This window comes from Mandrillus leucophaeus, unplaced genomic scaffold (genome assembly GCF_000951045.1).
Source record: "Mandrillus leucophaeus isolate KB7577 unplaced genomic scaffold, Mleu.le_1.0 Scaffold524, whole genome shotgun sequence".
Lineage (NCBI taxonomy): Eukaryota > Metazoa > Chordata > Mammalia > Primates > Cercopithecidae > Mandrillus > Mandrillus leucophaeus.
This window is the reverse complement of record NW_012105631.1, coordinates 1,348,371-1,362,319: the sequence shown is the minus strand read 5'-3', so window position 1 is coordinate 1,362,319 and position 13,949 is coordinate 1,348,371. Positions and strand designations below refer to the sequence as shown.

General features: G+C 38.7%; 1 protein-coding gene across 1 annotated transcript in view; it reads right to left on the bottom strand.

The window, feature by feature from the left end:
• The window catches only part of SYNE1 (spectrin repeat containing, nuclear envelope 1), a 570,706-nt gene that overhangs the window by 211,881 nt on the left and 344,876 nt on the right, over positions 1–13,949 (bottom strand). The window contains exons 78-86 of the mRNA XM_011996807.1: positions 12,315–12,652; positions 11,971–12,115; positions 11,080–11,298; positions 9,771–10,030; positions 8,306–8,471; positions 7,818–7,970; positions 5,958–6,110; positions 5,176–5,358; positions 3,975–4,112 (exon numbers count right to left, since the gene is read on the bottom strand). Of these exons, the coding sequence (XP_011852197.1) occupies positions 3,975–4,112; positions 5,176–5,358; positions 5,958–6,110; positions 7,818–7,970; positions 8,306–8,471; positions 9,771–10,030; positions 11,080–11,298; positions 11,971–12,115; positions 12,315–12,652 (1,755 nt within the window). The remainder of the gene's footprint in view (positions 1–3,974; positions 4,113–5,175; positions 5,359–5,957; positions 6,111–7,817; positions 7,971–8,305; positions 8,472–9,770; positions 10,031–11,079; positions 11,299–11,970; positions 12,116–12,314; positions 12,653–13,949) is intronic.

The window sequence follows — 13,949 nt, the reverse complement described above, 5'->3', positions numbered from 1 at the left end:
AATATATGACTTGGAAAATATTGAAAATATAAAGAAGAAAACAAAATATCTCATCATCTTATAACCCAGAAATAACTTTAAGAGTTAACTGCTGATACATTTGGGCATATTTTTAGGTATTAATAATTGAGGTCCTAACATAACTATAGTTTTCCATCTTTCTTTTTCACCTGACATTAGCGTTACCGGAAAAACGTCCCAATCCAGACCCCAAAAGAGAGTTCTTGAATCTTGTGCAAGAAAGAATTTGGGGCAAATCCAGAGTGAAATGAAAGCGAGTTTATTAAGAAAGTAAAGGGATGAAAGAACGGCTACTCCATTGACAAAGCAGGGTGTTCCCAAAAGCAGAAAGAGGAATGCATCCACCTTAGGTGTGATGTCTGCTTACACATAAGACAACAAAGCGAAAAATCGGCAGAGATGTGCTCTACAACGGCCTGCGACAAAAGATTTCCCAGATCTGTTAAGTCCTGGTTCTCTTTGGTAAACATTATCAACCTGTCTCTTAAACCATAATTATTCTGTGACTAAGAATGCCTAACCTGGGAATGCTACCCATTCTCATTGACCTCATCCTCATTTACCCAGCCTCTATTCAGGCCCCTGTGAAGTCACTCTGGTTCTCACATCTCTGACATTAGGAAAAACACAATAGATTTTCTTTTCTTTCTTATTTTTGAAATGGAGTCTTGCTCTGTCGCCCAGACTGGAGTGCAATGTCGCGACCTAGGCTCACTGCAACCTCTGCCTCCTAGATTCAAGCGATTCTCCTGCCTCAGCCTCCCAAGCAGCTGGAATTACAGGCACTCCCCAGCACGCCCAGCTAATTTTTGTATTTTTAGTAGAGAATGGGGTTTCACTATGTTGGCCAGGCTGGTCTCAAACTGTTGACCTCAAGTGATCCACCCCCCTCGGCCTCCCAAAAAACACAATGGCTTTTCTCACAGTGCATTCTTTTTAAATAAACACAGGCTGCTTTACTTCCTAAAGGGTGCACATGAGAACTCACCAAAATAGAGTCTACAGTCTGCGTTCTCTCTTCAGCTTCTGAGCCAGATCATCTCAGGACCTGGTGTCTTTTTCACTGTGCCCCATGATGCAGTCAACCCACCCTACTGCTCAAGTCATAGAAACCTGGGAATCATCCTTGACTCCTCCCTCTCTTTCACCCAATTCAAGTCTCCAAATTGGAGAATTCTAGCCGGTTAGTATCTCTTGACTTTGTCTTCTCCTCCTAATCTCCAAAGAGAGGCCTTGTCATCTACTGAAATACTGAAACCATATTTTATATTGTCTTACCTTCCTCAATGTGTTTTCCAAAGGCTGCTAAATTTGCTTTCTGAAAATACAAGTCTGAACTTGTCCTTTGTGGGCAGAATATTGTTTCAGAGGCTTCAGAGTGACTTTAGGATAAACTTCAAATTCCCAACAGACTTTTAGGATCTTTTTCTTATCTCTCTATTCTTCTCTCTTATCCCTTGTACCAGCACCAAAAAACACTCCTCACGTTTACTGCTAGGATTTCAGCATGCATTTTTATCTAAACACATTCCACAAGTAGGCTGTCATGTTTTTCAGGACTCAGCCCAGCATCACCTTTTCCTGAGAAGCCTTTCTGCGCTTTCCTCTTAGACTCCTGGTGGGTGGTTGGGTTGAGGACCCTCCCGTGGGCTCCTTCAGCACCTGGGCCCTCTGTCTCTGCACTAATCACACTATATTGTACTGTCTCCTTCTATCTGTCCCCTCCCCTAAATAATCAACTCCCTGGGGTGGGGACAGGAAATATTCTTTGTACACTAAATGCCTACCCAAGACCTAGTTTGGGAAAGGACTCTATGTTTGTTGAATAAATAAACAAACGCCTGTATTTCCAGAATTTGGGGATGCCAAGGCGTTGGGGCTCACTTCAGGCCAGGAGTTTGAGACCAGTCTGGCCAGCAAGGTGAAACCCCATCTCTACTAAAAATGCAACAATTAGCCAGGCGTGGTGGTGCGTGCCTGTGGTTCCAGCTACTCAGGAGGCTGAGGGACAAGATTCGCTTGAACCCGGGAGGTGGAGGTTGCAGTAAGCCGAGATCACACCACTGAGCTACAGCCTGGGCAATAGAACGAAACGCTGTCTCAAAAAAAAAAAAAAAAAAAAGTCATGATTACCTTAAAGACTTCATTATATTTTATTATACGCAAATATTTACTCAGAAAAAGGTTATTTCAGATTTAAGTTTTCTTTAAAATTTCAATACAGTTATTAATACTGTAGAAAGTATTTTCTATACTTGGATTATAGCCATAAAAAGGAGTTTAAAAGGAGCCAACAGGTCAGAGTAGCAACATTTTCTTTTCTTTTTTTTTTTTTTTGAGATGGAGTCTCACTCTGTTGCCCAGGCTGGAGTGCAGTGGCGTGATCTCGGCTCACGGCAACCTCCACCTCCTGGGTTCACACCATTCTCCTGCCTCAGGTTCCTGAGTAGCTGGGACTACAGGCACCCGCCACCACGCTCAGCTAATTTTTGTATTTTTAGTAGAGATGGGGTTTCACCATATTGACCAGGCTGGTCTTGAACTCCTGACCTTGTGATCCGCCCACCTCAGCCTCCCAAAGTGCTGGGATTACAGGTGTGAGCCACCATGCCTGACCCAGAGTAGTAACATTTTTGACAATCATCATACATTTTGCCAATTATTTTTCAGAGAGATTTTACCAGGATACCAGCAATGTTTGAGAGCTCACTTCCATAAATATGAACTTGAAAGAAACAGTTATGAACTTGACAGTTAACTTTGTCTTTCTTCCTCTCTTTTTTTGCTGAAATTTGCATTTCTAGACTTCTAAGGATGTTGGCTTTTTTTCATTGTTTTCAAATCAGTGGTAACTTAAGTCCTGTCTGTTCATATCTAAGCATATCTTAAAGCAAAAGATTGGAGTTGCTTAAGAAAGACACTGTGGGAAGAATACGCAAGATTGATCAGAGAAGAAAGACTGTGAATATAGGGAAAAATTAGGAGCTGTTAAAGCATTCCAAAAAGGGAAAAATGAGCTTTTATCTAGAACCCTGTAAGCAAGAATGGATACAGGGATTCATTTAAAGGCCACAAGGATACATAAATAATATAAGAGAGAAAAATCTAGAATACTCAAGGATACCCATGTAACTCCAATAGAAGTCACCCTATATTTTATTATAAGATAACTAGCCTATTAGCTATCTGGGTCTAATTTAAGCTTAAGTTACAAAAGGATGAAATAATTTCCTGGATGACGTGACTGAGAGAAAAGGAACATTTTTCTCATGTAACTTCAGAGGAAATGAAGTAACATAGCCAGCATGTGGATGTGGACTCGTGGCTTGCTCTGGGCTGCCCGACCTCCTGTGGAAGGCCAGATGACAGGCCTGGGTGAGGGCTGAGGGAGGAGGCAGGAGATGTATGTGCCAAGTAGATGTTTGCACATATGTACCTTAAACCATTTGATCTCATGATAAGTCTGAAATACAAATGTTATTTGCATCTTCATACAAATGATGAGAAGACAGAATTCAGAGAGGCAAAGCATTCTGCTCCAAATCACACAACCCTGCAGGGCGGAGTTTGATTCTCCCGCCAGTCTGAGTGTGGATCTAGAATCTTTCCACACTTCATTGCATCTCTTCACGGAAAAGAATTTCCACCAGATCCCTGCAAATAATTATTTCAAAGAAGCTACAGAAAATGAGTTCTACAAGGCTGATTGGTTTGCGTCTTGGTGTAAGGTAGGTTTAGGGAAGATCAAGGATATTTATTTATTCAATTTCATGAAATTTCATGAGAAGCTCCTTTCTGTCCAACTACGGAACAACTCAGGGGTACCTTAGCATTCTTTTTATCTGATAGCTCCAGTAATTTTACATCACGGCCCTCTAAGTGTTGTATCAGTCTGCCCGGTTAAATCAAATTGCCCTTGGTTACTTTTTAAAAATTATTTTTCCTAAGATTACCTGATGCAAAATATATTGTTCCCGAAGCTGGCTTGCAGAATTCCATGCAATAGTTCCATGAGCCAAGACTTTAGCTTTTTCAATCCACTTCAAAATTAATTCAAGCATTTCATTGTATTCTTCTAAATGTGATGCTGCCTGAAAAACCAATAACATTAAGATAACAAATGTAAACTCAGTTTCTTGAGCTATAAATCAGTCTTCTGTCTTTTTGGACACAACAATCTTAGGGGTTGATAGTTATAATATCTATGATATTCAGTGGTATCAAAAAATCGTTTCCCTGTTGAAAATCTGTCAAAGGCTTCTCAGTGACCTTTGGATAAAGCTCAAATTCTTAATATGATTGAATTATTCCCCTTTTTCTTTCTTTCTTTTTTTCACCAGGGTCTTACTCTCACCCAGACTGGAGTGCAGTAGCAGGATCATGGCTAATTGCAGCCTCAATCTTACGGGCTCAACCTCCCAAGTAGCTGGACCACAAGCACATGTCCACATGCCCAGTTAATGTTTTGCATCTTTTGTAGGTTTCACCATGTTGCCCAGGCTGGTCTCAAACTCCTAGGCTCAAGTGATCCTTCCGCCTCAGCCTCCCAAAGTACTGGGATTGTAGGTATGAGCCACCATGCCAGGCCTTCCTCTATCCCTTCCTTCACCCTCCCCTGGGTAAGGAGGTGGCAAGTGGGGATTACAGCAGCCAAAGTTTCAATACTATAATCAATGGGTTGCCAATTCCTAGTTTTAACTTGTCACTGATTATACTAATCGGTTTCAAAACTCTAGTCTATATGCAACAATTATTACAGATGTGCAATCTGAACCTATTAAGTCAATGTAAGCTAATATATATGTAGTTTACTTAAAGGTACTTGAATTAACCCCAAACTGATTTCATAAAACATGTTAACGGGTGAATATTCATTTCACAACATACTTCTCCATTTTACAAAATATTCACTCCAAAGTCCGTTTATAGGACCACCTTTGTCAGTGACTTTATCATACGACTGGATATAAAATAAGTGCTGGTTTACACCTAAGTCTTAGGAACACAAGTGTAGCATGAAATAAGCTATACCTAAACTACTCTCTCATTGACCATTTTATCTTTTTATTTATGTTTATTTATTTTCAAAAGAGAAAAGCAGAACATGGAAGTTTCTGCCTTAGAGGATTTGGATTTCTGGTCCGGAACACATACCTGATTGAGTTTGGAGAGCCGATTCTCAGCTTGTCGAATGGTCTGCTGGTGAAGTTCAGTCAGTTTTCCTATCTTCTTGGCCAGTGGCTTACCCAGTTGGCCATTCTGTTCCGAGAATTTCTGTACTGCTGCATCTAATTCCATTAACTTTGAATTACAACCATCTAATTCCTCTCCCAGCACCTTGATGGTCATCAAAATGAAAGAACATTAGAGAATAGAAAATAAATTTCTTCAGGTTTTCCAAGATCAGACTGATTTTTGTCAAAGCCAAATATTATAATGAATAACTTTACTATAATTCTACTATGACCAGGTCATTTTTGTTTCTTCGGTTGGAAAGGCAGAGCAGGATATGTTGTAATCCTGGTGTTTGTTTCCTATGAGGCTGAGTGAGAAGGCTAACATTTTCCTTCTGCCCCACCCAAAAAGGATTACAGTCCCTGAACTCATCAACAGAGGAAGAACACAGATTTAGCTACCAAGGACACAATTCACTTTGGAATTTATATACTTGCATTCCTAAATCATCACTTAGTCCTTTGACAGTCTTCTTTCTTACACACTCGTGCATGTATATTTATTAATACTGTTCAATTATAACGATAAGTTATGGAAGAAGATCTGTGTAGATTCAGTTATAACATTTCTTTACCGCCTCCTGTTACTATTTGGCTTTAATAAAGGTTCCTAAAAGGTTTTTATCCTGTATCCCCAAGTAAAACTGACTCCAAAAACTATTTAATTCATTCAGTAGCACCCTTTAAAATTCTACTTCTTACCTTTTGGTCAGTTTTAGCTTGAACTAAATTATCTGTCTTAGCTTTCAGCTTAGTTAGAATAGTTGTGAGGTCTTTAGCTATCTTCTGAATTTGCCGGCTGAGTTCCTGGCTCATGGCCTTGCTCTGCTCAACTTCTTTTATTTTGTCTTGGATCTAAAAAATCAGTGAGAACAGCAAAACAAGCCATGGTTAAAATTGTATAATAGATACTAAAAATCTCAAATGATGTTGACAAGACACATTTTAACTGCTTTGGCATTGATACCTTTGGTCACACCAGAGGTGTGCAGTTAGTTACAAGCTCTCCCGGCTTTCCCTGACTTCACTATCTTTATATATTTACTGCACTCCTTGTGTTCCAGCAAAGATACAAGCAATGTGTGTAGAGGAATTCACTTATTAAATATTTACAGAATACTCATTATAGATGGTTGTGTAGACAGCTGAGTTTGAATCCTATCTTCTCCATTAACTAACGTAATGACCCTGAGCACACAAACTCCTCTAAGCCTTTTTCTTCATAGGATGGAAAATCCTCCTAAACAGTTGGAGGAACACTGATTTGTTTCCAAGCACCTTTTAATCAATGACTATTAATGATCTGTTAACTCTTTTTGTAACTTTCCAACTACAACTCTATAGTATGCCAACAAAGTATTAAGCACGTCTAATGCAAAGGAAGGTGAAAAAAGACAGCATTTACAAATTTCCAATGACTTCGGTTTGATTTGATAACAAACATTCACACTGTTGCTTAGAATAAAATGCTGAAGAAAAGATGTTAAAGAGAGGAAACATTTCTTTATATAGTTAAAGATCTTTAAAAAAACCTCTTTAGTAGGGAGAAAACACACCATTAAAAGAGTGTTAATGATGTGTTTGGCCTTCATTATATTGAGTGTCAAAGTAAATGAAATACATATGAATAAGTCTATGATAGGAAAATTAATCCAGAGAAAAGCTTACATTTGAACCAAAAAAAAAAAAAAAAAAAAACCATGGCTGTGCACAGAGGTGCACATCTGTAATCCCAGCACTTTGGGAGGCTGAGGCAGGCAGATCACTTGAGGCCAGGAGTTTGAGGCCAGGCTGGCCAACATGGCAAAACTTGTCTCCTTTTACTAAAAATGCAAAAAATTAGCTGGGTGTGGTGGTGCATGCCTGGAATCCCAGCTACTTGGGAGGCTGAGGCATGAGAATTGCTTGAACCCAGGAGGTGGAGATTGCAGTAAGCTGAGATTGTTTCACTGCACTCCAGCCTGGAGGACAGAGCAAGACTCTGTCTCAAAAATATAAAAAGACCATGAACTTGCCAAGTCATCCTTCCCAATAGATCTTCCAATGTCTAAGAAGAAAACCAAATGTATCAATTAAATACTTAAAACAGTAAATAGCACATATTAGTAGTTTAGGTCAAAGTCATGATAAAGTAGGATCAGATTTTGATGAGATTTTTAAAACACTTTGCATCATACATTGAAGATTTCCAAAGTAGAGCACAACTGTATGAATCTGACAGTTTGTACAAATGGGATATTACTTCCTATTTCATGTAGCACTTTAGAATTGTAGTATGTCTTCTCTTTGTCTCATATAGAATGGTTTTAATTAAACTTTAATAGCTTTAGCATTAAGCCACTAAGAAAGTCCTAAAAATCTATTATATTTCCATGCAAATGTTATTTGAGCCTATTTTCACTACATGAAATTGTACTCTTCATGAGACCAGAGACAGAAATCTCGCTCTGGTCTCAACACCAAAAAGGACTATGCATTTCTTCTTAAAGAAACAAAAATATTTGACACAAGAGGATTGACCCTATAAACAAAATAGAAAGACACTCATGATCATAGGTTTACCTGGTCACGGATCTTTAGGTCCAATGCTACTTCAGCCAACTGAAGGGAGAGTTCAGAAGGTAATATGGTATAAAGACCCAAGTACTTATCCTTCTGTTCTTCTGCCATTTTTTCAATGTTCTGTCGGTGATTTGTGGCTTCTGTTAGGAGAATCTGAAGAAAAGATCAAAATAAGAAATTTCTGGGAACCCTCTAAGGAGACTGTTATAGACAAGGCTATACATTGCTCATCATCATATAATTAAGTGTGGAATTAGAGAAATATCTTAAAATAATACGACACTCTTCTTTTGTCTCTGAATATAAAGCATGTTCACTTTAGAAAACAAAGGAAAATCCCGTGAAGTAATACTAAATATCTTCTATAGAACACATTTCTGAAATTTTAAAATTCAATATTCAATAAATATAAACAAGTATGTTCAATTAAAATCAGGGCAATTGTTTTTGAAACAAGGGGTAAAGAGAATGAGGAGATTTTTTTGTACCTGAAGTTCTTCAAGTTGAGCATCTATTTCTATTGTTGGATTCCCTAAATATTCTTTCGTTTCCTGAACCCAACATTTCACAGAATTGATCTGAGTCTCCACCATTTCCCGGTCCTTCAGCTCTTGCTTCACCAACTTTCCATTAGTCTTCACTTTCTCCTGCATGCTTCAGAAACATTACAGGGATAAAACAGAAGTGATGTGAAGTGAAAGGAACCCCCTAATACTTGACAACATTTTATCCAATACATATACAGAAACGAGAAATCTAATATCTTTTTTGCAAGTAAAGACACTTCCTCAACACTGTCAAATAACACTTCAGTTCATGTATAAATGTCATATAAAGTGAATAATTTGTCCTCGAAAAATTGAGAGTTGACTGTCTCACATGCCACTGAATTGCAATTAATTTCCTATGTAACGTAGCCTGTCGATTATTTCATTATTTACTTCCTCTTTGGAAATCTACTAAAATGGCACATTTAAAAGTAATGTATAACTGGAATATATATGGCTATCTATTAGAAAGTAGTTTTTAAAGAAAAAAATCAAGCTTTGGAAATTTCATAATTAATCATGTTAATAATGTCCAAATTTCAAGTCTTTATTTGAATTAATGTAAATTTAATAAGTGTTAGGTTACCCCCACATCACCTATAAGGGAAAGAGGTGAATGCAAGGACATGAATGAGGTAATATTTGTAAATATAGAAATTAAATTATCTATAAATGTTTTTTCGCTGGCCCAATAAGTGAATCAGGGCTGGTTGTATATCAACATTAACTTGCTCTTTCTACTAAATTCACTGCCAGTCAATGACTACTATTTACCTGGACTGTGGTGTCATCTTTGCTCCTATATCCCTGTCACCCCAGATAGCCAATGAGTTCTCAAGCTTTATCAAATCTAAGTTCTGAATAGCTCTCAATTGTTTCCCTCTCAGGCTTCATTTCTCTTGAATCACCCTTCCTCTCCCTGAATCACCCAAGGAGCTCCTTGAAAGTGACATGTTTCTTCCTTTCTTACATGTCCTTCCCCTGTTTGCAAAACTCAATGCCTAGCTCCAGGCTGCTCAGGCTTCTGCTTAAATTCTCCTTCTGAAGGGATGCCTTCTTTGACTCCTCCCCTCGGCTGCTTGTCTCTGCTTTGGATTCCCTCAGCTCCCTTTTCACACTTGACTGAAAGGCTGCCTTAGTTGCCTATCTCTGCTGCTTGACTGTAAACAGCATGAAGACAGACACTGAGTCTGCATGGTTCTCATCGTATCTCTAAGTACTATGAGATATGTATTTGTCGGACAAATGATTGAAGAGTCAAAGAAACCGAAAAGCAAGGGTGATGGGAACGGATCCCCACATTTTTAAGGTGGTGTGAAGGAGCACTTTCATACTCAAGTGCCCTGCTTATCCCTTTGGGTCAAGGCCAAGTTTAGTAACAGAATGAAAGTAGGTGCTTAATTACTTCAGGCACCGATCTTGCATCGCGGTGATTTCCTGCATGAGCGGTGGCTCTCCCCCGGGGGTCGGGGTGGCTCCATCCTGGAGCATGCTGAGGGCTTGCTGCCGGAGCATGCCCAAGGCCGACTGCTGCTGCTCCAGCTCCAGAACGAACGTGTCGTGGTATTCAAGAAGAGTTAAGAGTTCCGCTTTCGACGCCTTCTCTGCTGAACTTCCAGGTAACTTATCTTGCAGCTGATCAATCATTTCAGTGGCCTTTTTAACCTGATGACAAATGTACATACTATGAAGTTCAATAATAAATAAACTGAAAAAAATAAGGTCATTCCCATAAAAGCCACACACTAGTGTAGGAAGCCAATTAAAGATGATGGTATACATTCCATATTTTAGGAAACTGGAACCTGAGCCACCGTCTTAACATGAAAGGAGATATCACCTCTGTACCTCTGGGTTTAAAGCTTTAATCTCAAAATAATATTAGGACGATCAGAGACTATACTTAATACAGAGAAAGCTTTTTTTTTTTTTTTAAACTAAGAAAACAAAATACTCTTTCCAATATTTAAGGTAACATAAATGAATACCTTTAAATCATAAAGGAAGACACGGCCTAAAACATTAAACCTTTAAAAGATGGAAAAAGTGGCCAGGCAGGCATGTGGTGGCTCATGCCTGTAATCCCAGCACTTTTGGAGGCTGAGACAGGCAGATCACCTGAAGTCAGGAGTTTGAGACCAGCCTGACCAACATGGCAAAACCCCATCTCTACTACAAATACAAAAATTAATCGGGTGTGGTGGTGAGTGCCTGTAATCCCAGCTACTCAGGAGGCTGAGGCAGGAGAATTGCTTGACCCCAGGCAGCGGAGGTTGCAGTGAGCTGAGATCACACCACTGCACTCCAGCCTGGGCAACAGAGCAAGATTCCAAAAAGGAAAACATTGAATATACATTTTCGGTAATGAGTTAAATTTCTGCTCATTTTCAGGTTTCATGGTAAAGAAAAAGTATCTTGTTCTTTTACAAGGCCAGTTAAGAAAGCAAATGGGGGAAAATGGGCTTGTTCTCCTTTCAAAATTTATTTGCTTGGTTTTTCTCACTGATATAATTTGACCGTGACTTGGGGCTAAACTGCACATTGCATTTTGTACTTTGTTTCATAACTTAGTTTTTATGTCATTGAAACAGAGATTTGAAAAAGCCTTTATTACTATCAGAAGGCTGACTTCAAACAGCAGCAAAATACCGTGTTTCAAAATACATTATAATTAGAGAGGAAAGAAAGGTGAGCCCATGGACAGCAGAAACTACCTTGTTGTTAAAGCCTGTCCACTCATCCACTGCATCTTCCAGGATCTTCTCCTGGTCTTGGGCCACAGCTCGAAGGCGTGTCCAGCGCTGCCAGACAGTGGTCATTGACCTGCTCAGGGTGGCTTTGCTAGCATCATTTCCGGTTTTCTCCAGTTGTGAAGCTTTTTCCTCAAGCGCCACGATTTTCTCATGGAAAGAGTTAACCACTGACACTAAAGCCTAGAGTTGGGGGTGGAGGACGGAAGAGAGGAGACAAGGGAGAGATTAATTTTTTTAAAGTTCTATGGATCTTGGTAAAGCCCAAAATTACCTGCAAAAGGGAATGTTTCTACATATACGTTTATTCTCCTCTAGGTACTCTTTTATGTTTATTTTTTAACCAGAGTTAGTCTTAAAGCTTTTTAAAGAGGTGAGGTGAATATTATTTATGTATTAGAAACAAAAGTGTATTTTGCTACTTGAGATGACATTTTTTTAATTTTTAAAAAGCAGCACAAATGTAAGTGAACCAAATGTAATATTTTAGTATGTTACATTTTTTCCTTATATTGCTCTGATAAAGGGAGACTCAGTAATTAATTTTTCAGTTTTATTTAATCTGTTATCAACAAAAAGTATTTACTGACATTTATTAAGTGCCACATCTTATCGGAAGCAAACTGCTCTGAATATTTTTTTAAAATCTTTGCTATGCATTTCCAACAGGAATCCTAAAAGGTAACAGCATTTAATAAACTTAAAACTTCTCTAAAATGTGGTTAAATGCATCCTTATCATATTGAAAAATTCCAGGTAGAAGTGAAGATTTATTGATCATGTTGCAAAGACCCGTTACAATTATAGAAAAAGGATTTAAAAAAAAAAAAAAAAAAAACAGCCCAAAACTCTGACCTTGTGCTCTGACAATTTTTCTTCTGCTTCATGACTAGAAGAAGTCTTCAACAAAGAAAACTCAGACAGTTTCTTTTCTGTATCATTCATCAATTCAATAACCTCTTCCCTTGCTTTCTGGTAATCGTGCCATTGAGCTGTGCATCTTGAAAGAGTCCAACAGAAATTGATAAGTAACATGAAATCATGTATTTCTACGCGAAGCTCTGGTGTCAGTATGTCTAATGATACTTAAGAGAGATTCTAGAATGCATGTATGTGCTAATGTATGTCATTTGTGTATTACTACTTCCAGCGTGGAAATTCATTTCACTAAATATAAAACACAAAACATCCTGAGATACCTCTGCAAGAGATCCACTTGGGCACAAGAGTCCTGGCTCATCCTCTGGCTCCTGAGTTCCAGAGAAGCCATTTTCTGTTCTAGGTCTTCTTTGCCTGTTGGCTTGATGAGTGGGTCCAGGGTGGCTACCAGGCCGCGGAGCTCCTCCAGGTTACTGTGGAACTGATCCTCTGTACTGAAAAATTCCATGTGGTTTTTGAGATTTTCCTCTGCGCTCTCCACATCTAGGCCATTGCCTGCCAGCTGCAACATTTCTTGGGCATCCTCAAGCCAGTCATTGGCCGCTTGAAATACCTGATAATACCTTTGACACTGGCTATACATTTCAGTCAAAGTAGCCTGAAAAACAGCAGTTGCAAACATAATCAACTCTCCTTTGCAATGTATTTGCAGGAAAGAGTTTCATTCATTCATTTGTTTTCCAGTCCTCAGTCTCATGGGTGTATGTGTGTAAGTGCATTGATAAGCTAGGGGAATATTTTTGTGGTGCCATCCATCATCAGCCATGATTTTTCCTTCTGCTATTCTTGTTATAATTGTATTATTGCCATTAAATTAAATAATAAGGACAGAGATGGGATTGAAATTTATGTCAGTATCTTGACTAGTTCTGAAAGTTCCCTCTCTAAGAAATAATATAATGCTTAGAAATATGTGGCAGACTGAATGTTTACCAAAGTGCAGTAATGTCTCCGTTGGTTAGAAGTATAACAACACGGCCAAGCATGGTGGCTCATGACTGTAATCTCAGTACTTTGGGAGGCTGAGGGAGGCAGATCACTTGAGGCCAGGAGTTCGAGATCAGCCTGGCTAACATGGTGAAACCCTGTCTCTACTAAAAATAGGAAAATTAGCTGAGTGTGGTGGCGCATGCCTGTAATCCCAGCTATTTGGGAGGGTGAGGCACAAGAATTGCTTGAACCTGAGAGGCAGAGGTTGCAGTGAGCCGAGATAGTTTCACTGCACTCCAGACTCTGTCTCTCAAAAAACAAATTAACAAACAAACAAACATGGAAAGGAAAAGAAAAGAAAAGAAAAGAAAAAAGGAAAAATAAAGAAATATAGCAACATCAAACTTCCAAACTGGCATTTACCAGACCACAGAGCCACAGAGTAATTTCTGGAAGCGAAATAGTAACCTGTGAGTCTTGTATAGAGACTAAAATAGAAAAGTTGAAAAGTTTAAGTCCGGAAGGCTGGTGTATTCAACTCCAGAAGGAAAAGAAACACTCTAACCAGCCATCAATGACTGGACAAGATAAGCTGTGACTGTGCAAGTGAAGATGCATAGAAAAGGTAGAGAAAGTACCCGTAAGATGAGCACCAGTTAAGGAAAGAACAGGGACAGCAAAGCATAGAATCAGCAGAGGAAATAAGAAATGCCCCAGGAACCATGACCTTTAGTTATTTGGACGAAGATAATCAATAAGACAAGACGGCACAAATAGAGACATCTTAATAGATTTAAGATTTTGGTTCAAAACTCACCAAAAGAAGCAAGCTTACCTGACAAATGTCCTTCAAGAATGAAAATTTCTGGTAACTTCTGTTCTACTCTACATTCTAGATTCTATATTTCTGTTTATACTAATAGGTCTAGAAAAATAGTTAAAAAATTTTTTTTAAACAATAGCCT